Below are 24,994 nucleotides of genomic sequence, written 5' to 3' on the forward strand. Positions count from 1 at the left end.
TCATGGTCGGACTGAAGAGACGATGACTGACGTAGGTTTGGCTTGACAGTGATGTAGACAACTAGAGAAATGACTTACCAGCTGAGTTTACCTAAAAGTAGTCAAACTTAAGTATATCCATGTAAGTTTATAATTGTAGAACGTAAACTCTTCCTGACCCCAGTACAGTAGAGGTGAATGGAGCGCCACCATAACTCTGGATAATCCACAGACCTGGTTGTAAAACCCCTGAAAGCTGTCCACAGCGAGCTCTGTGGATTATCCCGGCGTCACCTGGACAGTGTTTCTGAAAAGGGGATGCTGCTGTTGAATATTTAAAATGTCATTTATCACTGCTGCAAGCCCCACAAATTAGATTACATTGACTTCCATTAATTTGGGTGGATGCAAAAATCTCAGAGACAGATATCGCCAAACATTGAAGACAAATTAAACCAAAACAATCGGCATTGTCAGACACCAGTTAGTGAGAAAAGGTGTTTTTTTTTGTTTTTTTTTGGTCATTCGGGTGAACCGTCCCTTTAACACGCCACCTGCAGAACATGTGAAGGTATGTGTTACTAAACGGTAACTTGAGCTTTGCTCTGTATGTGCGTGCGCGCTTCAGGTCTCTGTTTCATCCTGTCATAATTAATGCAGGAGTTCATGCAAGAGCGATCAGGAAGCAGCGATTAAACACAACTATGCATGACGAGTATGACAGCATAACAGGAGCGGCAGTACGCACTATACAACAACACTCACACACACACACACACACACACACACCTTTCACCGTCAAGCACTGCGGCCCAAACTATCTTTCCATCTAAAAACCATACATGAAGTCATACATTTGAGTCGCTACTGTGCTGCTCACTTCAATTGCAAACCTGTGTAGAAGAGATGTTTAGGAAGTCGCCTCCCAACCCGAGGCGTGAAAACACTGAGCTGCACACACATAACGATGCTCTCAGACATGTCAGCCACGCTGAATAAAGCACAACACACTACAAGCCGAATAGGTTTTTGCAGTTTATTTCAACACTAACAGTCATGTGTAATAATGTGCTGACTGGCGTCACGATGCAGCCACGGTGCATCTGAGTGCTCTTGCTGTAGCCTCAGTTGTTGCTCTAGAGCGATCTATGTAGACAAAGCAGGCTGAATGTCATGGACTGATAAGCCCAAACTGTCCCTGATCAAGCGACATAAATTAGCTACACACAGGTCATTTTGGTATTTGGACACAGTTAACAGCTAACTCCACAGAAACAGCATCATCAGTCTCATCTAGGTGTTACAAGGTTATTGATTCTCACCATTTTACAGTTAGACAAAGTCAACCATGTAAGACTTGACATCACAACAGTCGGACAAAAATACAGAGTGATTTAGTTGAGGAATGATCTTAATTGAAATGATTTTAGTGTTCCGGTAGCTTTTGCTTGATTTGCTCTTTGTCTGTGCAGCTCCTGGACGATCCAGTGCCAGGAACAGCTAATACTGCTTTGCAGCAACTATTTCCAGGATGTTAAAAAAAAAAAAGAAAAAAAGAAAAGTGAACTGAGGCTTAAAATAGTTCCCCTTAATGTCGCAGCGTTCAGAGATGCAGGGACTGGGGTATTACGAATGTACAGGTCTGGCAACGTTGTAAAGACCCAGATAAAAAAAAGACGTGTTTCTAAGTGTAACATGTTTGTTACACTGGAAATGAGAATGACTGAATCATCAAGTTAGTCAAGTATGGGAAGCCGAGAAGGCCAAAAACACTTCCGATTTAAATTTCACGTGTTTTTGGACTCCCTGGCTTTCCATAGTCTTTGTAGCCTTTGTAAACAGTTGTATACTATCTTCTGTTGCTGTGGAGGGAGTACTCCAAAGTTTGAAAAAGTAATTATTTATAGATAATAGTTTATCTAAAGCTTCGACTTGAGACTTAATATTCTTTAACAGACTTCTAAAGCGGCTTTTTACCTGCTTTAAGCCAGTGGTTCCCAACCAGGAGGTGGGCGAAATATAAATCGGAGAACTGACAAAGAAATTTATTCTGTCCCATATAATTATGTTTATTTTTTAGATCATTTATGTTTTTGTTTTTTTTTAGGCCTCTTTAGGCCTCTATAATTATTCAAATCAAATAGGCTGAGCAGGTAGAAAATCTTTGCTCACTTGAAATACTCACAGCTCATAGAAATGTAATGTAACATTTGATGAGGGGTTGCGAGTTGACTTTGTACAGTTTTAAAGCGTCCCGAGCCGAAAGGGTTGAGAACCACTGCCTTACGCAACGAAACAGTCGCAAACGAGCCGCGCTGACGAAAAACAGAAAAAAAAAACGGGAATCGAACGTTTCGTGTTTAAATCCAGCCTACAGAAGCACGTTCAATAAACCGGACTTCTTGTGCTTTAAAGAGACAATATCAAGGGCTCGACGCCGCTTATAGCAGGCAGGATGATTCTCAAAGTCTGCAGTTTTCATTCTTCCAAAAAACGGATCCAATTCAGAGGGAAGCAGCTCCGGAAAGTTAATTTCAATCTTACTTCGACGAGGCCGAAATGAACCGATCCCACCCTTCATCTTGCATTTGTTTGACTGAAAGAGCTTCCGTAGCGTGTTTGTAGCCGACCTGACTGTGCATTAAGGGACGCTTGACGATGACCTTTTTAAAGGAAACCTGTCTGTTTGTGGCCATTAGGCCCACTCACAGAGTGCCTCGGGAAACGACGCTCGGCCTCGTCTTTCGGCCTCTTCAGCAAAAAGTCGTCCTGACGAGAAGCAAGCTCTTATTAACGCTTTGTAAACCTGTGATCAAGTTCACCTTAAAGTTAGTTTGAAGACTACAGGTTATAAGTGGCTTACTATAATACTCCTCTAAGGCTACCTCTCTTAATAAGTGGTACTCTGTTGACTCTCCTCGCGGAGGTCAAAGGTCAGCTATGGAGCAGCGTGGCCCATCCAAGCTCTCTGAGCGTGCCGTCCCTCCTAGCTTATTGTGCAACTACATACAGGAATTATTGCTATAGAATGACAGTGTCCGTACTGAGGTGCATTTTGGGTAGGGAAGAACGTCTCCCAGTATTGCCAACACTGATTCTCTGCCCCTGAGTTTGTGGCTTTGAATTGCATAAAAGTCCAACATGCTTCCAAACAAAGTGAGTCTACACCAGAGACTCGCACACAGGCGGGTTGTCAGAGTCCTGGCTGTGCATGGAGCTCAGGCCCGTGTCCGAGTCCTCATCGTTTGTATTGCAGGCCTTGGACAGACCTCTGGCCTGCTCCACCCAGCCGCTGCTCTTCTCTGCTGACGCCGGCTCGGCCTCAGCGCTCACTGCGCCCAGCTCTGCCTGACCGTCATCGGTCAGCGCGTCGTCCACTTGCTCTATCTCCATGGTCTCCACTTTGGCCAGTAGGTCCAGAAGTTCACTCTCCTTGGTCTCCCAGAGTGCCAGACTCAGGTCCAAGTCCCCCCTGATGGCGTCCAGGTCCGTCTTCAGCCGCAGGCCGATGTACAGACTGGTGTCCAGCTGCGTTTTGATCCTCTCCTCCTCCAGCGAGAGCTCGTTCTCGGACGAACTTTCCACATCTGCTTCCACAGCTGGAGGGGCAGACGCGGCCAGGCACGCATCCTCCGCGACGCCGTCTGTGTCCCTCGCCGCCTCCGCGCCTCTCTCCTCCCGCCGCCGCTTCATCCACCGCCGGTTGAGCTCCTCCTGGATCTCCCCGGTGATGCTCTCCACGAGCGCCTCGCGCTCCGTCAGCTCCTCCTGCAGCCGCACCACCTCCTCGCACCGGCGCGCGTACTCCTCGAACTGCGCGAGCGCCTCCGCCGTGCACCGCGCGTCCTGCCGCTCCGCTTTGCGCTTACAGTCCGAAGGAGCGGGACCCTCCGAGGAGGAGTCCACCATGTATGTGTCCTGCACATAGTTCACCCCGTGTCTCTTGATGCGGTCGAAGTGCACTTTGGCCTCGTACCGCTCGATCTCCCGGTCCAGCTCCTTGATCCTCTGGATCTGCTGGCGGATGGTGTGGTCCTGGGAGATCACCAGGTGAACCAGCGTCTCCATCTTCTCCACGGAGCCCTTATCTTTAGGAGCAGACTGCTCTTTCTTTTTGTTCATCTTATCCAACTTCCTGAAAGCCTTCCTGACTATGCGCCTCTGTTTCTCCTGGGACAGGTTGGCGGCGGCGGCCGCGGCGGTCCAGCAGGTTTTGGCGGTGCCCTTGAGCATCCCGCCCGGACCGCCGCTCTCCCGGCTCTGGACCACCCGGGCCTCGGCGCTGCGGGGCCCGTTGTTGGGCAGCGAAGCCTCGTTCTTCACCAGGACGAAGCGGACATTCTCCTGCTCGTCCCCCCAGGCGCTCCACAGCCGGAGGATTTTGGTCTTGTTGGGTAAAATCCTCTCGAAGCCTCTCCATTTCTCCACCACGCAGTAGGACTGCGGGGAGCCGGACAGCATCGCCGCCGAGGCGCCCTGCTGCAGGTTCTGGTCCTCCAGCAGGACTTTGACCACGTCGGCGCAGGTGGTTCGCTTCGTCAGCCCGGAGACCAGCTTCTCCTCCCGGCAGACCCACACGGAGATCTTCCCCTCCTCCGGCTCCATCTCCGGCTCAACTCCGAGCGCAGAAAGTTTCTACAACGTGTCCGTCTGTTTGTGGCAACTCAGACCAAAGTAGCCTTCAGGTTTCTGCCCACATCTGAAGCGGACTTAAACTTGGCCTGTAGAGGAGAAACTGAAGCAAAACACTGATCCAGAAGCTCCGCTCCCTGCGGATCAGCTCCCTCTTTAAACGCGCTCAGAAGTCCCCACATGAAACCTCGTCAGGACTCGTCAGGCTTGTCTCTTCGGAAAAGTGACATCCGTTCGTGTCCCCCTCCTGTGGTCTGCTCCCGGACTGCCTGCCGGGACCTCGTCCCTCTCTCCCCGGCAGATTGATCTCAGCCCCGCGCGGCTGCTCCGGAGAGGAGACGAGGGGAGGCGCGTCCTTGCGTCAGGACGGGCTGCTGTGCTGCGTGTGGGAGCAAACAGGAGGGAGCTGTAACGGCTGGGACACGCCTCCCTGCCCCCCCGCCCCCCCCCCCCCTCTCTCTGTCTCTCTCTCTCTCTCTCTCTCTCTCTCTCTCTGTCACACACACACACACACACACACACACACACACCTCTCCTGCACAGGGAAACCTGGACTGACACGCGGCGGTCTTGATGTGAGCGTGAAGATTTCTTCTTTTTTTTTTTTTTACAATGAGAGAGTTTGTTCGCAAAGCTCGTGCGTCCACGTTAATCTGCTCGGTAATCTCCCTCCTGCCAGTTTTTCTGCTTTTAATCTGCCATTTCCACACTCAAACCATCCGTTTGATGTTTAGACAAGGTCCCCAAGGTTAAAGACACTCCACTCCATGCGTCTGACACCCACTCACTCGGGATATGATGGCTTTTCGTGCAGAATTTAGGCCACATTTCATACCCAGAGCGCTTCACAGAGTAAAAAACAATGACTCTGATGAGACAGACCTGATCAAGTCTCAAGTCTCAAGATTTGGTTGCACGTTTGAGCTGCTTGGTTGGCTGAAATGCAGCTCCACGGCGCTCAGTCTTGACCCTGGGAACGAGCCAAGCGACCCAGAACCCAGAGGTCGGCGGGGTTCGTGCTGGGTCAGGAGATCTGATCAACAAGGATCAACTTTTACCAACTTGAGATGAAAGTACCCAACCGGTCTATAAAGTAGTATAATTAAAAATCGGCTCCCCCTCGATTAAAATGCTGCTCACACTGCGTCACTGACAGCCGGCCAATCCAATAATGAATCACACAAAACGTTATAGAGAATATAAAAGCTTTTAGTAGGTGCTTCGATGTAAAGATACCTATTTACAAGCAGAATGGTCCCTTTCACTGGTGCTTAACAAATGTATTAGACCCCCACCCAGTGTGAGGTGTTTGCCCCCGCTGCCCTAAATGAACAGTATTGCTGATGACCAAAATATTTGATGTCTTGATTTGATGTAATGGTTAATCCACCAGTATGTGCAAGCCAAGCTCTTTAATCAAGATGATATCTTTAATGCTAAAATAGAATTCTTGTTGTTATCCATGAATTCTCAAATTTACTGTTTTACAACAAAGCAGGACAAAATAATAAAGCACGTTATTATTTTTTGATTGAGATGCCAAATCACAGTTATTTACTTGCATTCCTGAACAGAAACATTTGTTTTAGTGGCTGCAAGAATGCAAGCTGTTATCAGGGCCAAAGGAGGTCATACAAGATATTCGGATTTTTGGTTAATATATGTGAATAAGGACTATTTAGTTGTTCCACTTTGTTATTTGCCTGATAAATAACAACACAATTTTTAGTTTGAAACATGTTTTTGACAAATTTCTAAAATATTTGTGTTTTCTCATTTTTATGACAGGTGGTCTAATGAATTTGTTAAGCACTGTATATATATATATATATATATATATATATATATAACACCAGTATAACATGAAAATCCTCATGAATATAACACTAAATTCAAGAGGACGAACTTAACTATAACTGCAGAATGGTCCCTTTCACTGGTGTCATATTTATATACACCAGTGAAAGGGACCATTCTGCATTCCGATTCGTCCTCATGAATTTGAATGCAGCACTTCTACGTGGAATAAAGTATTTTTACATTGAAGCACCTAAGAAGCTTTTAATTTCCCTGTAACGTTTAACATGAGTCAGATTTGACTGCAGCTGCAGGCGACATGCGCAAGCAGATTCTCTGTATGTTGCCGAAGCCGGTGAGGAGAGCACAGTGCTTCCTCCATCACTGCGTGTAAACATGTCTCTTCGTGTGTCTCACATTCTCAGTACAATAGTTTGTTTTTTTCCCCCCTGATGTCCCGCACAAACTAGGACTAATGAGTCCAGGTCACCAGCCGAGAAGAACCACAGGCCGCAGCTAAAACACAGACGAAGCTCTGCTTACTCAGCGGAGTTCCACCCCGGCGTGCGTTGTCGCACAGTTTCATCTTCGTGACCCCCACGCGGCTGAGCCGAGTCTCGGCGTGATGAAGCTCAGCTGGGCCGAGCAGAAAGCAGAGGGAGAGCCATCTATTACACGCCGCACATGCTGTCCGACCCCCGTAATCGCCTCCTCCAACTATTTCAGGCCACAATATGGTGGATGAAACTCATAAAGGGATTTAAATGCATTAAGAGGGTTTTTCTGTGTGTGTGTGTGTGTGTGTGTGTGTGTGTGTGTGTGTGTGTGTGTGTGTGTGTGTGTGTGTGTGAGAGAACAGTGCATTAATGGCAAGTGTTCATCCCCACCAGCCCACCATTAGCTCAGAGAGACTCATCAGGTCGGGTTTGTTGGTAAAATACAAACTGCTTGGAAAAAACATCTGGGAATGTGTGAACACACACACACACACACACACACATACCCAGACACAGCAGTGTGTGCACACCCCATTCAGAGCGTGCATTACAAACCCGCCAGATCTGGATGAAGATTATTGTCCCGCCACGTCTGGGATGTGAGATAGCAGAGGCCTGTTTCTTATCTTTGGTCTCATTTCCTGCGAGGTCCCCGCGTCTCCCTGACCTGCAGGCTTATTATTGGACGTGAGAGGCGTGGAGTCCAACTATGTTTGGCCTAGTTGTCTTTGCATCCGAGTCCTTTGGTTGTGTGGCAAGCCCTTTTGTGATTGAAAAGTCCCATCTAGTGTGGCGCAGAGGTGCAATCCATCAAATCCGCTGCGAGGTAATAATGATTCCATTACCTTAATGGCAAATTAATATGAATGGTTGGGGCTGTTTATGCAAATCTATGCATGAAAGCAGTGTTTTAAGTTCATTGTGCCATTAATGGAAATGTAGCTGCCGCGGTGGAGCTTTGGGTTGAATTCTTTGGGTATGGCGCCCTCTGGTGTTCACAAGGAGAACTACACCGTTGGAGTCACATGAGGCAACAGTCTTGCAGCTCTCTCAGTCGCTTTCAAATGAAATGATGATTCCCAAAACGCTGAATTTCTCAAAAGCAGCCCTTATTTGCTTCCACGCGTGATTCAGTAAGTGTAAGTATGATTCCCCTCGGTTGACCAGGTGATGCATTCAGGGTACTCTCAGTGCTGAAAGTGGATTACGCTGCCTCTCTGATGAACTGTATGATGTGTTTAGTGTTGAGCTCACATGCAAAATGTTTGCCACAACCTTTGAAAAGGAAACGTCTCATGTTTTCAGTGATCTCCCTGCAACACATCACTTCTCAAAGGCGTTTACACTGTTTTTCTCAGTTTCACTCAGTGTCAACACAGCTTTCAACACTGTGTGCTGCTTTCAAATGCTTGCGGTTTTGTGGCTCCCACCTTTCCCAATCCGCCGCCAATCTGACCGTGGCCGGGGTCGAAGCCCACCTCGACAGCTCCGTCAGGTACAGGGGGGCACTGTGACCCACGGACTTAATGCAGCTGCCGCGCCGTCAGTCAACTGGCCATTTGCAGAAGCTGCTCCACCTTTATGTCAGGAGACATGCAGCTGGTCCGACCCTCATTTGGTACAAACTGGGCTTAGAAACCTGTTGGAACTGGTGTTTGTATGACAGGAGTTTAGTCCCTTGGCTGTGGAGGATGTTCAACTGTGTTATTGGGTTACTTTATGCAATAGTCGGTGATAAACTCCTTTAAGGAATTGTGTATTTGTCTTCCATCATTGTGACACGGTTCCTCAAGAATTTTGGGGGCAGCGATGAACTTGTTGACTTTATCTCGACCACTTTTCTGATTACCTAAAATTGTCCCCACCTCTAATTTGACATTAATTGCATATGTGTCCAAGTACAGACCAGGAACTGTAATAGTCCTGCTAAGGTGAGCAATGTACAAATAGTTAGGCATATTAACGTTATAGTAGAAGCTAGTACACTTGGCTAATATTAATGTATTTGTGACAAGGCTGTGCTGCAGGGTGATTCTGTGCTATTGCTTTTGACTTGGCCAACATTAACTGTTCTTGTTCTTCTCATGGCGGCATGATACTAAACATGAGGAGCATCTGTCTTTCTTCCAGGATTGAAATCCCATCTGTGAGGCTACAAGCTTACTGTAGTTAACATTGTAGAGACATAAGGTCTTATTTCTTGGTAATACGTAAGTAGCTGTGAATGTGGTAAAAATGCCAGTTACCTCATTATCTACTGTTGTGCTGCAAATCAGGAGTTCCATTCATTTTCATGTGGCTTTGTTGTTGACACAGACGTCAGGGAGAGTCAGGAGAGGACAGAGAGAAAGCCCCGGGCCAGGCCGGGACAGAAAAGAGGAGTGGACAGGTAAGAATGTTTCGCTCCGACAGCACGTCCTTCTGATCTGAGCGCCGTTTTAAGCCAGATTCTCCCGTCGCTCGTTCTAAGCGCATGAACAGAGCGGCCTTTTGTCTTTTTAAGTCAGGGTGTATCACTTGGTGGTTGTCACTACAGGTATCAGCACATCCTTCTGATGTAATTGTTAAAAAAAAACAATCGATCCCATGTGAAAGACCAAAGCTGGACAAATGTAGTCATAATATATAGTTAAGTATTTCAGGAAATGCAACAGAAAAAATCCCCAATTTGTTTTTTTTTTTGCGAAATGTATAATCAAACCTACACCCTTGTGCAGAACTGACGTGGTACTTGTTTCAGAAGAATGTGCCTAAGCAACTGAGAAAGACTGTACATGAAGGTCCACTTACTGCCCCTAACTGTAAAAATCTGGTCAAGTGGGGACAATTTATATGATAGGGAGATAATATATATATATAATTTGAATAAAATATAACAAAGATCCATTTTATCAGTTGACTCTGGACATCATTGTTAATGTGGACTAGTGAGTAAAGACAAAACCCCGGAGCACAGTTTGGAACTGACCATTTATTTAAACTGAATAGCATATGCGTACAAAGTCTCTACAAAGCTAGAAAATATCTAACATACTTTTAGCCATGAGGTGGGGGGGGGAGGGGTTACAAAGCAAAGATCAGACCCTGTGCAGTACCAATACACACACATTACCAGCTCCTGGATTTTCCTAAATGTACTCTCTTCTTCGCAAAATAGGATAAACATTAGAATATCAAAGATATACACAACATCTGTAATAAACGTTATTGTCACCTTTATACAAAGCACCTTATCAAAAACCCTCAGCGCGCACGTGCACGCAGGTGTGCTGCGCGCGCACCGGAGCGAAAAGATTCAAGGCCATTTCGGGATTGATTACAGACGGGATCTCTGTGCCACGCGTGGTTTCGGAAAAGAGGAGCGATGTCCAACTTGCACATACGACATTAACGACGCGGACGACGGTGATTCAGACACTCGGCAGCTCGCTGAAACCTTTTCGACGACCTGTAGGCGCCGCGTACACACTGCTGTTAGTGTGGCTGTATGAGAGCGAGCGCTTCCTTCCTGTAGTTGGTCATGATGGGCGGACATGCGTGGTCCTTGTAAAGTTGGACATTTAGGGCATTCTGATAAATCACAGTTTCCAGTGACCTTCTCCTACAGGGCTTCTTAAGTCTGCCAACCGAGCTGATGAGAGGGGTCCATGTTTGATGAGGTCCAATTAAAACGCGTCTCACTTTTTGTTGATATTGTTGTATTTATCTGTGCGGTTTTACTGTTTCTAGGTTGAGAGTCCTTTTCCCTGACACTTTTTGGCAGAAGCTTGTAAGCTAGCTTGTAATAAATCCATTTCCCTCTATATGTTGTGTCACGTGATTGACCGTCTTTGGTAAGCAGGTGGGAGATAATGTCCAGACAGAGGGCCATTATTGCAAAACCAGCCCCTCTGTGGCCGTGCGTTTAGGTTGTCATGTGCATGTTATGTGTCTCGGTGCTCTGCAGTGAAGGTCCAGCAGTCTGGGGGTGGGGTGGGGTGGGGGGTGGCTGTGACCCTGAGAGACACTCAAAGGAGTCTTTTGTGAGAGAGTCAAAATACAGTGGTTTTGGACAATGGCAAATCTAAAGATGGCTCTGTTTTCTCTGTAAGATACTGGGTACTCTGGACACCACATAGCATCCCAGCTGGCCACAGGAAACACAACCCGGTGAGTCTTGGCACTGTGTTAATCAGCGTACTGTATGTTACAGTATGTTTAAAAAAAAAAAAGGCTCTGGGCCTCCGCACGTCAGTTTGGTGGGGGTTGTTTTTTTGGTCTTTGTCAGTGTACGTGATGGACATACCGAGTATACACGATCAAAGACATTTGCAAATGAGGAAAATGTGTCTTAACTCTCTGCCGACCACCCAAAAGGAGGTCTGGGTCTGTTTCAAGACGCAGGTTCACTGAGTTATCCGGCTAACTTTGTTGAGTAAGTAAGTTATATATGAATTTTTTTTTCTGGCCACGTGGGATGCTAATTGTAGTCTTCATTCCGTTTTGAAGAAACAGTTTGACGCTTCCTTCGCTTTCTTGCCGAGAGTTAGATGAGAAGGTTGATACCACTCTCATGATGGGAGGGTACATATGGAGCTGCAGCCGGCAGCCGGTTAGCTCAGTTTAGCAGGAAGACTGGAAACCGGGAAAAAATAATAATCCGGCAGCTATTATGCCCAGCTTGTTTAATCCATACAAACACCAATGTGTAAAAATGAGCGTTTCAATGCAGGAGTATTTCTTGCACAGTAACTTCTGGTAAACCACAACTTGTTGTTTTGACAAAAAAAACATGTTGATCAGTGAGTTTTAGAGGCGCTGGTAGGTGGATTTTGTCACTTTTGGACAGAGCGAGACTAGCTGTTTCCAGCCTTCATGCTAAGCTAAGCTAAACTGACAGTGTCATGGCTCCGGCGTCATACTTACCCAACTTGAAAGTGGTATCAATCTTCTCGTCTAACTCTCGGCAAGAAGGTGAACAAGGTGAATAACCCACAATGAAAACACCATCACCAATAAGGACTCGCAACCAGATTTGATCCTTTCTACGGTCAATGACGGCCCAGGTCTTTTTCAAATATGTTACAGCGTCAAGCCCGAGTCGCATTTTATAAATGAGGCACCAGACGATACCTAGTGTGCAAGCTGTTTTAACATGAACCTATCACACACACACACACACACACACACACACACACATGTAATGCACAAACGCGAATACATGTAAATGCTGCCGCGAGATAAACATGTGAACGTGACTCACTAACATCCTGTGGGAAATGCAGTTAAGGTTCTTCAGGATGGTTCAGCGCTGACCGTCTACAAACTACGACAAGAAACAGCCATTAAATATGGAGTTTGGATAATTAGCCCACAGACACTGAAAACTGGAGCATGTCATGCCTAAATATGCCCGTCTATACACCATCTACAACACCAAATTATCTGGACTCACGTAAAACTGATTAAAATGTCCACTGCTGTTCCCAACGAAAGGCACTTCATGCTGCGGAGCATGACACAGACGAACCACCTGCTACAGTACACTTCATCAACAGTTTTTGGTTTTTGACTCATAAATGACTTTAATTCTGATATAATATCGAGCTGGAAGAAACCAGTCGTGGATCGATTAAAGGGAACTGTGTCTTTAACTATTTTGATGTCCTCTAAAAGTTAAAAACGAGCGCTGAGAGCGCTGCCCCGACTCGCACAATGAAAAAAAAAACAAAAAAACAGGTGCCTAGCCTTCTGGGCCGGGGCAATCTTCAATTTGAACATGGACGTAATAACATGCCATTTTAAAGCTCGAGTTAGCTGGTGCAAGAATGTTGAACTAAGCTACGTTGAAGTTTGCAAAGTGAAACCTGGTCGGCAAAACCGCGGGTTTGAAAACTATGAATGACGTTGTATAGTTTTAAAGAGTCACAGTGCTTCCCAATGGACTGACCACAATACATGTAATATTGAAAGTATAATCCTTAAGATTTTCTTGAAATCAAACTTTTTTAAAACTTTTTTTATGGGCTTTCTTTATTTTTTTCTTTTTTTACAGCAATAGCCATTCCGTATATATATTAAAATTGGCAGCTGTCATTGTTAGTGGCAGGGTCTGCCATTCCCACGCTGGATTCAAATTGCTCCTATCAAATCCCCTACAGCCGCATCACAGCTGTATTGAGTTACCGCTAACGCTAATGCTAACCCAACATTTCCTACTGATGCTGCTTCAAATTAAGAGCATTCAACTGACGAAACCCAGCGTGGCTTTTATTGTGAAGCAGTCGCCTGCCCCCAGGGTTAGTGCTGCTGAAATCTTAAGGATTATAGCTGTAACGCGCTTAAGTATTCATTTAATCATGATGACGAGTCACTTTAAGGTACCTGAATTATTCAATTTCACTTATACTTTCTTATTAACATAAATTTGAGATAGTGTTCCTGGAATTAAAATATAGTCTATGTGCTACTATCAATAAACAATTTCCCAAAGTTTTAGAAGCTAATCTTTCTTCTTTTTTTTTTTCTTTTTCTTTTTTTTCTTTTCTTAAAAGAAAACATTACAAAAAGGTAAAAATTTGATTTCTTTTCTTTGGGACAAACCTCTTTTTATTTATTTTTTTTGTGCAAGAATGCAGCTCGCACAATTTGCAGTGGCTATCTGTACAAAAAAAACAAAACAAAAAACAGCTCTATACTGTACTATATGATAATGCAGTAGTGTTATTTCCTTCTCTGGTTATTGATGATACACAGGGTCTGACCTTCAGTGTTCGTCACTATCTGGGCAGATAACACACACACGCACACACCTTTTGTCACGTGGGGGGGGGGGCAAAGTTGTGAGATTTCATTCTTTCTTCTTTTTTTTCCCCCCTTCTTCCTTCCCCAATAGCATATGACAGAAAGAACACTTTCATTTCCATCACCAGAGCGGCAAAAATACGAATTCACTGGGAGGAAGAGGGGGAGAGGAGCCAATTAACAGGAGACGCGGCGAGTCTCCGGGCGGTATCGGAGTCGGGGTGTTCTTGGGAAAACCGCCCGGGTCGATTCTGGCGCGTTGTGTATGGCTGCGCCGCCTCTGCAGCTAATGAGCGTCTGATATTCAGGCTGGAGTTAATATTTGCGTGTTGAAATGCTCCCGTTGAGGAGGATTCTGCAGCATACTGTGTCATATCTGGTGTTAATTAAAAATGACCCCATTATTGCTGTGATGGGGGGGGTTTTTTCGCGAGCAGCAGTGAAAGATTTTTTTTTTTTCCCCAGATTGTTTGGCTGAAAGACACTTTTGTAGAATTCAGTTTTGTTACCTCCAATGTCACCATTAATCACCAAGCAAAGGCCATATGTGTGTGTGTGTGTGTATAAGTGTGTGTGTGTTATTCCTTGACGAGTCGATAGATGTGGTGCTGTGCTCCGTGTTCGCTGTTGGACACCTCGAACACACACGCCATACACAGCAAGGTCTCCTGAGTGTCTCTGTTGCTCACAACCTGGACACACACACACACACACACACACACACACACACACACACACACACACACAGAGGAAAGAATGAATAAAACGTTGAATATTATGTTGATGTTAAATATGTATCTAGATAAACCAAAAAATACATTTATTCATACTACTACTAACACACACACACACACACACACACACTGACACAGACACACACACACACACACACACACACTGACACAGACACAGACACACACACACACACACACACACACACACACACACACACACACACTGACACAGACACACACACACACACACACACACACACACACACACACACACTGACAGGTGTCCTCACCAGTAGGATGGTGAAGTTCTCCAGCACACTGTTCATCATGTATTTCTCTGGGAGGTGTTTGAGCTTGTGGATGAAGTTGATCATGTATTCACACATTGGAGAGCGACTGATTCTGTAGACGAAGCGCCCGTTCTCAAACCTCGCGTACTCCGTCTGGGGGAGAAGGGGGGGGTGGGTCACAAGTCACACAGCTTTCTGGATGTATAAACCTAAATCGAGCACTTCATTAACATGGTTTTCTGTAACAACACTTGATTTCAAGCATCCGTTTCCTGAAGGATCTGCGAACAAAGGACTCTCAAGTCTGAGGACTTGACTTTGAGTGTCTCCTGTTTCTTTGTCCCACCAAAGTGTCCACTGTTAGACTTTAATTTAGTAGCTGTGTAAAACCCATCACTTTCTGCGGGCTAGCTCGTTTGATTTCAGTGATAAAAGTGCAGAGGCAGAGCACACGACAACAATTTGAATCGGCCCTCACCTCCACCTTCTCGACCACCTGCTTGCCGAAGGAGCAGACCTTGGTGGAGCAGGTGATGGTCATGTTCTCCGAGCTCTCGTATTGGCTGGTGACGCCGTAGAAGGCCGCAGGGTCGTCCTGCATGTTGTGATTCAGGTCCGCCTGGCAACCACAGAGCAAACACGTTACCACCTACAGCATTAGAGACAGCAGAGACGCAAAAAGGGGGGGCACTGGCTGCTTTCTGCCACCAAAAGGGTAGCCGACAGTGCCCTCTGCTGGCTGCTCGGACACTGAGCCAGAGTCTGTAGCATCTGGATGAGGCTGGCTGGATCCCCTCATTATGTGGAACGGTACCTCGATTTTTATAAAGTAAAGGGACAAAATTATGTGTCAGTAGTCACAGTTTGTCTCATCGCTTGCTGCACGGTCATATTTGACATAAAGATATATATATATATATATAGATTGCCATTGTCAATTCCAAATCACACATGATACACATTAACTTTCTTTCTTGCTTTAAATTACAAAGTTATTACAAAAGCATATGCCACTTACACCCACCAGTTTTGTGTGCACACTGACTGTCCACTGTGCAGAGTTTTCGAGGCAAATGTGTGACATCGGGCTGCGTTAATGAAACTGACTTGACATGAACAGACGGCTTGTGCATCATTTTCCCAAATTTAGCCATTTCAAATGGAAAATGTTTGCCATTTTTTGGCATCTTTGAAAACGTTTCATTTAAAATAAACAATTTTTGCCGCACAGCATGAGATGGTTCCTTTTTTCTTTTTCTTTACTGCTTGAGGACTGTGAGCACCACCACCAACAAAATTCTGTTGTTGTGTTGGGAAGGAGGCAGAAGTCTCAGCGCAAATCTGTTTTGTTTGTAATTTAGGTGCACTGACCTGTTAAAATCGGAATTTTTATCATTAGCTTTGGTGGCAGATTTGGTTGTGCTTAGAGGAACTTCTGCAAATGCATACAAATAGTGAGTTGCTCATCTGCCTTCTAAAAATACTTGAGGGCAAAAAAATAAAAATAAAAACACTATTCTTGTGTAACTTTGAGTCAGTGAAGTTGTTCAATCAGAGCAGTGAGAACACGCTGCACCTGGATTACAGGCTGACAGAAGTTTGTACTGTTTGTAATGAGTTCTCTAAGGAGCACTCTGTGTCTCAGGGCTGAGGACGCGCACACACACACACACACACATATACAAATACACACCATGTGCCAAGTTACCCACTCGCTCACACACGCAAACATCAAACTGTGCTCTATTAAAGCAGCAGATTATCAGAAACATGCTCCATTGTGGCAGATCAGAGAGCTTTTTAATTAAATTCAGAGGGGAGGCTCTCTACATAACACACACACACACACACACACACACACACACGCAGTCCCTTTTTTTGTTTCCATGCTACACATCACATCTCATCACTTCTACGCTTACTGTATACTGAACCCACCTCACAGGCCCGCAGGCTTCTGTCCCCCCCCCCATTTAGTGTATATGTCCATGTATGTCTCACATCAATGTGTCCCAGGCTTTTTGCCTTTCATCACGTCCGCAGGCGAACCTGCCACCGCGAGTGTAAACTGCAACAGTAACAGGGGAGCAGTCAGTCGCTTAACCATTTAAAAATCGGATTGAGAAAGCGAATCCATTATGTCGTAGCCAAGTGTAATGCTGGTGTCTGAAGTGAGCATAAAACTGAAGCTAGGATTAAAGTCCCAGATCAGTTGGAAAGATCCGACGAACAAAAGCCGTCACACTTAGTGTCAGCGCAACTCTGATGGAAAACAAATGAGCAAACGTGTGATCGCGGGCATTCTGTTGCCGGGATTTTTGAAAGCCCTTTGGTGTACTGCTGCTCCGAGGAAGACACACACACACACACACACACACACACACACACACACACACACACACACACACACACACACACACACACACACACACACACACACACAGGTGGAGACAGAGCAACCTGTGAGTCAGGAGGTGAGCAGGTGTTCAAACAAAGCGACTGCGCTTTCATCAGCCCACCACCTCCATATCCCAGGTGGAAAGACAGAACACACACACACACACGTACACACACACCTGTAAGTGCAGACAAAGGCACGGCACAGGGTGGAAAAATACAGGGGTGCGAGCTAACCCTGCTCATCGATGACCAAAAGAACTCCCAAAACAAAAGTAAGAAAAAGAAATTAGCAGACGGTATGAGAAGCCAAAGACGGTACTCTGGCTCCGGTGCAGAGAGGAAATGAAAAACAAACCACCGAGTGAACAGGAAGCGCGCGCGTGTGCTCACCCAGAACTTGATCAGGTAGAAAGCGTTCTGCGGGCCCTTGCCAAACAGCTCCTTGAGGCCGCCCTTCTTCTCGGGGAACTTGTCGTAGATCTGCCTGATGTCCACGCACTCCAGCAGGGGGTCGCTGTAGCTCGGGCTGCTCTGGCTGATGTGCACAAACAGGTGCTTGTTGTACTGAGGGGAGGGACACGGTTGAATTAGGCAAAGGTGGGGGGGGCGGGGGTAGGAAACTGAATGTGTCTAAACACTGAATGTAAACATAACTGTGTTTGTTTACAAGAAGGGCATCTTTAACTCGGGGGGGGGGATTGGTGTCAACATTATTATCAATGCCTTAACAGGTCAGAATGTCACAGTTTTAAGCGACTGTCAAATGTGTCTACTTATCACGTCGAATGAAACACTGTTGTAACTGTATTACTGGATCTGAGCTACAGTCACTAAGGTCACTTAGGATTTGACCTTCTTCTTTCTTTTCTACTTCTTTACAAATTTTTTTTTATATATAGAAACAAGGTAGATTTGTAATTATAAACTCATCATGTGTACTACTATGTTGTATACCACCCATACAGGGGCTGGACTTCCTGGAAAATATTGGCAATCTACTGTAAATCACGATCGCAGCAGTGGTCAGATAAAACCAAAAACAATCACTTATCCAAGCTAAGCGATGCGATTACCTTCGCGGTGTGATGTGAACGCTACCTGCGAGGCCCTCGCTTACGGTACTGTAAAGAGCCGGTTTCAAAGTCAACATCGAACGGCTCGAGGTTTTTAACTGTCACCGCAGAACGCAACAAGATGAACGGCAGCCGTCTGTGGGCCCCGAGCTGGAAAAATGACGGCGGGGTCCGCGATGTGGCAGGGTGACAGATGGACTGAGCGGGCAGAGAGAGATGGAGCTCTGCAAAGGTTCTTCATACTAGGATACGCACAAAGGGCTTTAACGCTGTTCTCTGCTGTGGGGTTATCTGTCATCTCTGTTTATCGGACAATGGGGAGTGCTTATTGTAGACTGGTGCTCTGCGTGTGTGTGTGTGTGGGGGGGGGGGGGGGGTAAACTCACTGCCTCCTGGTCCCTCTGTGTCTCCAGGAAAGATGAAAACTCCACCAGTCGTAGTTTGGTGGTGCCGATGGAGCGACCCTGCCACGCCGGCTCTCTGTGTGTTTGGGCTGCAGCGGGAGGCTCGTAGCCTAGACAACACACACACACACACACACACACACACACGCTCTGTTTAACCTCACTTCACCACTGTCATCGTGTACAATCGTGCTATTTAACAGGGTTAGCAGCGAGGCTAGCGTTATTCTTTGCCACAAACGGGCCAAATTTATGCCTTTACCGGAGCCTCGTGCACAAAGCCTGAATGAGGAGCGGCTGCGGCGTTGAAAAGCACTCCACAAAAGCAGACGTAAAGGCGTAACAATGACGAGGCCGCGGGGAGATCTCTTGGGTGCTGAATCAAAGCTCACACACTCCATTTAGCTTCACGCTATTGTAGCCGGTGGCTGCCGCCGCCCGCTTTGAGAAAAGTTTACAGCCCTGCGGCCGTTAGGAATGCATTGTGAAATATCAACAATACGGATGAGTCAAATGACAAGCCGCTTCCTTAAATTCCTGACAAGCGGCTTTTGTTGACCCATCCCGCAGTCGGCCACGTGGCCCGGATAGGCCAAACTAGTGAGCCCGAGGGCAAAAATGGGCTGTGTGTTAACTGAACATTTAATTCTCCTAATTGTTTTTTTTTTGGTCTGATGTCTGGAAAGTGCTTTGACCTTTGAGCATTTTCAAAGTTGTTCTTTCGACTGGCTTGCTAAAAAGCAGGGCGGATTCCCACCTGACGTTGCTGTTCAGCCAAGTTTCCACCCAAATCCACCCGAACTTAAGAGAAAAAATAAGAAGAGGAAATATGTCTAATTTCTGAGTGAAAATGTGTTTATATTGTATTTTCCGCTCTACTTGAACATTTAAGACAGTTGTTCAATACATGTGAGAAAAAGTTACGCTGACACCTGCTCCTCCTTTTGACCTCTTGTCAAGGCAAACCTCAGGGCGCACCGCAGACCCGGGCGCCCACACAGAGTGAAAAAGCACCCCGTGGAGAGCCGGTGGCCTAAATGGCGGGAGAGAGGACCGCCTGTTCACTCGGCAGAAAAGGGGGATAATTGTGCCGCCGTCCCTCTCACCTGAGATCGTGGTGGTCCCCGCTGTCTGCACAGAGTAGGCTTGCTGGGAGAACGGCTTGATGCTGAGAGAAACAGAAAGACAGGCAGGCAGACAGACAGACGGGAGAGCATTAGAGTGGGCTGAAAGGAGAGGAGACACAGTGGGGCCGGTCACATTGCACCCACATTACACAGAAAGGATTCCTGTTCTGTGTCTTGTACGAACAGTAGCAGGAGCTCGGAGGTCAAGAGCGTCGGTAACCGCTGTACCGGCCCGATTTGCCGCCATTACCATCATCACCACGTGGTCGTGTAACAGCAGCTGGCAATGAAACGAGAAGGGTCCTCTGCATATGGTACTCACTTAGACAATAAAACCAGTCGGCATTGAGGACGTTGGTTCCCTGCTCAATTATATCTTTTACAAAATGCTTCCTTCATAAATAAGGTTGAAGGATCACAAGAGGAGATCACTAACTAGCCCAGTGGCTACCAGGAGAGTTAGAATAGCCATGACGGACATGAGTGTATGAAGGCAAGTGTGGCTTACTCTTCTGTGGTGGAGCTGGACTGTCCTCCAGGAATCATCCCCTGCCACAGCTGAAAATAAAACACACACACACACACACACACACACACACACACACACGTTAATACACTGGACTGAGGCTGTAAACCATGAATGCAATGTAATGTGTGTATGAATATGTGTGTATGTGTCTACCAGCGCTTAAAACTGAGCATATGTGGTCACCAGATTGTACAAAAAAAAAGCTTTATTATTATTATTAATATCATTCATGTCCTTGTGTTTCCTATATCTATTTAAAGAGAATAAATACAGTGTGTGTGTGTGTGTGCGCGTGTGTGTGTGTGCGCGTGTGTGTGCGTGCGTGCGTACGTTACCTGTGCGTTGCCCGGGAAGCTGGCCCGCACTATTCCAGGCAGGAGCTTGCTGTGTATGGCGGTGGCTGAGACAATCTGAGCCGAGGACATAGAGGAGATGCTCTGCAGAGCCTTCTCCTTGGCGTTCTGGTCCTGCACAGCAACACACACACACCATCATCATCATCATCATCATCATCATCATCATCATCATGAATACACTTCCCATGCTGGTCCTACACAACCCAAACCCAAACTGACAGCAAACATGAGGGCTCCACATTCAGCCATGAAAAGCAGGAAATGACACAAAATGAAGAAGAATAATTGGAGCGATCAGTCCTGGAGACCTGGGTGGGGAGGGGGGGGGGGGGGGGGTCTTAACAGCTGTCATGCTCCTCCTAGCCTGACTGGTTGTGATCAGTGAGTGGCGTCTCCTGCTACTGTCTGATTATACAAATGAACATACAGCAATTTGAGTAGAAACGTCCCGCCATGAAGCGGCCTGTGGTCATAGCAGCAACAGCAGTGAGCGGTGAGCAGTTAGCGTGCAGACTCAACACAGTGAGCATCATCGATCCGGGCTGCTGCCTCGGGCTAGAAAGTTCCATACGGAAGATGTACAGTTACAGTACGTCTGAATTTGTGACTCAAAGCAACATGAAACTCGGAGCAGAAAACAGCTGAATGAAATGGAATTAGAGGCACTGCAATAGCTGGAGAATCACTAATTGGCAGCTTCACTCAAGTTAATTGGCGCTGAGAGAAATCTCTCCTCCTCGGGGAGGTAATAACATTATAGGAGACACTGAGACGGGAATCATGCTGGACTTTCATATTAAATACCAGGAACCATATGGGTTTGATAACATCCTTGACCTGAACTCATTTCTTTGAAACGACCAACCCGCCTGTTTTGGTTTAAATGGGAAACCCAACAGCAGGGGAAGGTTCTTACATCAACGGCCAGAGAGACTGTACAGCGTTTATGATGTGCTATTAGCAAATCCATGCTGTGTAGTGCTGAGACGCTCTATTAATGATTAGGGGCTTTTTTTTCTTGCTTTTTTTTTTGATAATCTATAAATCATGTAAGTCATTTAGAAAGATAAGATAAGGCTGGTGTTATTCTACATTTTCCTTATTGCCAACAAATCCCATGAAAAGACCAAAAGCAAATATAAAGTTGTTGTTTTTTTCTAAATATATAAAATGATTTCCTTGAACACTGTAGTTTTTTTTTTTGTTTTTTTTTTAGCAAACTTTACTCAAACAGGAGTAAATAGTGCATTTGTTGAGGGACTATTTTCAGATGCGGAGCAACACACATTTGGAGCCCTAGTGAGTATTTGGGGCAGCAGGACAGTACATGTTTAGGACGGAGACTAAATCTTCATTAACCGTGTGGCTCATTGATGTGGACAGCGGAGCTCTGTGGCACTTAAGGCTTTGGATACGCACACAATACTTGACCTGACCATATGAAACATATAAAATATCGACAGACTTGTCTTTTGACCAAAAAATGCGAGGTGTGTCCTGGTTTCAGCCCCTCAAATGTGAACATTTGCTGCTTTTCTCTGCTTTATATCACCAGAAACTGAATATCTCGGGGTGGCGAAATTCTTAAATAAAAAAAATCCGCACGTCGATTGATAATGAAAATGGTAATTAGCTGCGGGCATAAGGATCCATTTATATCTATAATAAAAAGCTGTAATTAATATTGTCTTTACAGAGGCAGATCACTCATTTTTCCTTTTTGATTCAGTTCCATCATGTCAACATGTCCGTCAACCCTGAGGTCTGATCAATTTAGGTTATGATCACTCTTTTATATACATTTCAGAATTTGTCACGTTACACAGTAATATCTTTAATTAGTAATGTCTTTAATTAGTAATATCTTTGATTAAATGACACATTTTTATGACACAATGTTTTCCAATGTAATCGTAAAGAAGACAGCGTGCGCACATATACAGCATCATCAGTAACATGTCAGCATCCTGTATGTTGGATCTATATTGATTGATAACCTTTGCTATGAGCTGTAATCTGCCATCTGTCATTTATTTTTATGACGGCAAACATCAATCCAGCCCTCGCTTTGTTTCCACTCGGAGTTCCGACTGCTCTTCTCGGGAGAAACAAGCGCCCCTTTGTTGCTTTACGCGAAGTTAATTACAACCAACAGTGGGGGAGAAAAAGAGAGAGAGAGGGGGAGAGGGGGAGGAGGAGACATTCATAGACTGAGAGGAGGGAGGAGAGGGAGGAGGAGGAAGAACAAATGAACGAACGTATGGATAGACGAGAATGACCGGTAGAAGAGAGAGAAAAGGGGGTGGAAACCTTAGCAGGCCTAATTAAGACGCCTAGGATACCGGAGCCACTGTGACAGGCATCCATCCGGCCACGGAGAGAAGTTAACAAGCAGGGGACAAACACTGAATTCAGATTGCTTCCGTGCGTTCCGTGGTGAAGTCGAGATAGTTAAATGATTCCCAATGCCTCCGCGGGAGTCAGGACTGCTCTCTTTTTTTGGTCTTAATTCATGAAGGGGAAACGTCTTAGATGGCAGTGTTCGAGGTTTTCATGGTGCTAATTGCCGCAGTATCTCCGGCACGGCGTTCCGCAGGGATCACTTGTTTGTCGGTGTATTTGGACACTGTGACGTCTTTCTGTGAGGACTGTTTAAGTTTCTGTAGGTGGCGCTTTTGTTCCCTGCCTGTTCCATCCATGCTGGTCATCAGTGTTAATCCTCACTCATCAGCTGCGTTTATTCCAAATGAATGAAATTTTTTAAAAAAATCCAGTGCACCAGTGTGTCATGGAAAACGACTCCCCTCTCCCACCCCCTTACCTTTAGTTTGGATTGAAACTCCCTGGATTTTCTTCTGGCTAAGACCTGGATATGACTGGATACCTAAGAGGAGAGGGGAGGGGAGGGGAGGGGAGGGGAGGAGAGGAGAGGAGAGGAGAGGAGATAGGAAAGAGGAGAGGGGAGGAGAGGAGAGGAGAGGAGAGGAGAGGAGATAGGAAAGAGGAGAGGAGAGGAGAGGAGATAGGAAAGAGGAGAGGGGAGGAGAGGAGAGGAGAGAGGAAAGAGGAGAGGAGAGAGGAAAGGGGGGAGGGGGGGTTGGAGGGTAGAAGAGAGAGGAGGAAGGACCAAACAGTGAGTTGCCATGGTTATGAAAGGACTATTGCCACACTGGAAGGGTACACGTACACACACACACACTACTCCCCTGACAACAGTGAATAGACCCATCTATGCACATCTTTTGAGAGAGCAAAAAGACACCTGGGAACACAGGCCAAGAACTAGGATAGTAAGATTACACGACACACAGATGGTGCCACTCTGTGTTCTGTCAAAAACAAATGTGTTTCCAAGGCAAAACTGGATCTTTTAAGGAAACATACTACTGAAAAGCACAAAAGCCTCTCGTACATTTCGAAACGAACGGCCCTAAGGCTCCATTAGCACCCATAATGCCGAGCGGTCAGTGACATCGGTGTCAGGCAGTATAAGTGTCTCTTCATGGGCAGCAAAGTAATAACATGCTTATATGGCCGCTAACACTGCGAGGCTAGCTAGTGTAGCTGCTGCCGGCGCCAGTTAGCAGAGCTAATACCTTCACTGTTTCGCCCGACCCTTTCTAGGAGCACAAAGACGCTGCCACGTTTGGTTGTTGTGTACTGTAACAATATACGCAATGGTGCAGAATGACTAAAAAAACATGCAGGAAAAATAAGCATTCATGAGCAACTGTTTTGGAAAGGTAAGAAGCAAGAACCCCCTCATTCAAAACCACGTCCACATTCGCAATAACGCCAATAAAAATCCATCCCTGGGCCGTCAACAACATGCCGTTAGTCTAGATACGGACTGCTCTCATGCTGTTTCTGGAATATTTCTGTTTCGTGGCAGCCTTTGACGAACACCATTTTCCCACACGCCCCGGCCCTTAAAAAGGTTAAAGGTCACCCAGGCTCTAGTTCAGACACCGGCTGCACGGGCAGAGAGGGCCGGCACACGTGTCTGCGAGCTGTGCAGATATTACAGCTTAAAAGGCCGGAGGGACGACACTGGAAGAGAGCGTGGGCGGACATCATGCTCAGCAGAGAAGCCGGCAGTCAGTGGCATGCTTCGTGCGCTGCCAATACTGGTACAACTGGTGTGGCGTCACAAGAGTCATCCGTTGTTTAATTCTGTTAAAATGATCACCCAAGTACTGTGCTTGACTTCATACTTCTACTACACTGCAATTCAGAGGGAAATATTTCTACTTTTTACTCCACTATTATTTATTTGAGGGCTGACTTTACGGATTCAGATCATTACAAATAAACCATGGTGTATTATCATGAGTTAAGATAAGACTTGATTGATTGAGCCTTTACCAGCTGCAACATTAAACTAATGTACGCA

At 46.0% G+C, this 24,994-nt stretch overlaps 2 protein-coding genes across 5 annotated transcripts in view; both read right to left on the reverse strand.

Annotated features, from left to right (window-relative positions):
- Positions 1 to 3,141: 3,141 nt before the first annotated feature.
- Positions 3,142 to 4,584, reverse strand: rassf10a (Ras association domain family member 10a). 2 transcript variants are annotated; one of them, XM_070908046.1, is made up of 2 exons: positions 3,605 to 4,584; positions 3,142 to 3,556 (listed from the first exon to the last, which is right to left on the reverse strand). In XM_070908046.1, exons 1-2 carry the CDS (start codon positions 4,582 to 4,584, stop codon positions 3,142 to 3,144), a joined length of 1,395 nt encoding a protein of 464 aa, XP_070764147.1. The 2 variants fall into 2 exon arrangements, with proteins under 2 accessions (XP_070764147.1, XP_070764146.1); XM_070908045.1 differs by having other exon boundaries at positions 3,142 to 4,584.
- A 9,682-nt stretch (positions 4,585 to 14,266) lies between these two features.
- Positions 14,267 to 24,994, reverse strand: part of tead1a (TEA domain family member 1a) — a 16,905-nt gene continuing 6,177 nt past the window's right edge. The window contains exons 3-11 of one of the 3 annotated variants that reach the window (XM_070906946.1): positions 23,423 to 23,485; positions 20,581 to 20,712; positions 20,225 to 20,274; positions 19,696 to 19,757; positions 18,572 to 18,699; positions 17,503 to 17,676; positions 15,191 to 15,331; positions 14,713 to 14,865; positions 14,267 to 14,380 (exon numbers count right to left, since the gene is read on the reverse strand). In XM_070906946.1, coding sequence (XP_070763047.1) covers positions 14,267 to 14,380; positions 14,713 to 14,865; positions 15,191 to 15,331; positions 17,503 to 17,676; positions 18,572 to 18,699; positions 19,696 to 19,757; positions 20,225 to 20,274; positions 20,581 to 20,712; positions 23,423 to 23,485 — 1,017 coding nt within the window. Of the gene's footprint in view, positions 14,381 to 14,712; positions 14,866 to 15,190; positions 15,332 to 17,502; positions 17,677 to 18,571; positions 18,700 to 19,695; positions 19,758 to 20,224; positions 20,275 to 20,571; positions 20,713 to 23,422; positions 23,486 to 24,994 lie in introns of all 3 variants that reach the window. The other 2 variants (XM_070906945.1, XM_070906947.1) reach the window with 2 other exon arrangements.

This window comes from Enoplosus armatus, chromosome 6 (genome assembly GCF_043641665.1).
Source record: "Enoplosus armatus isolate fEnoArm2 chromosome 6, fEnoArm2.hap1, whole genome shotgun sequence".
NCBI classification, from domain to species: Eukaryota; Metazoa; Chordata; class Actinopteri; order Centrarchiformes; family Enoplosidae; genus Enoplosus; species Enoplosus armatus.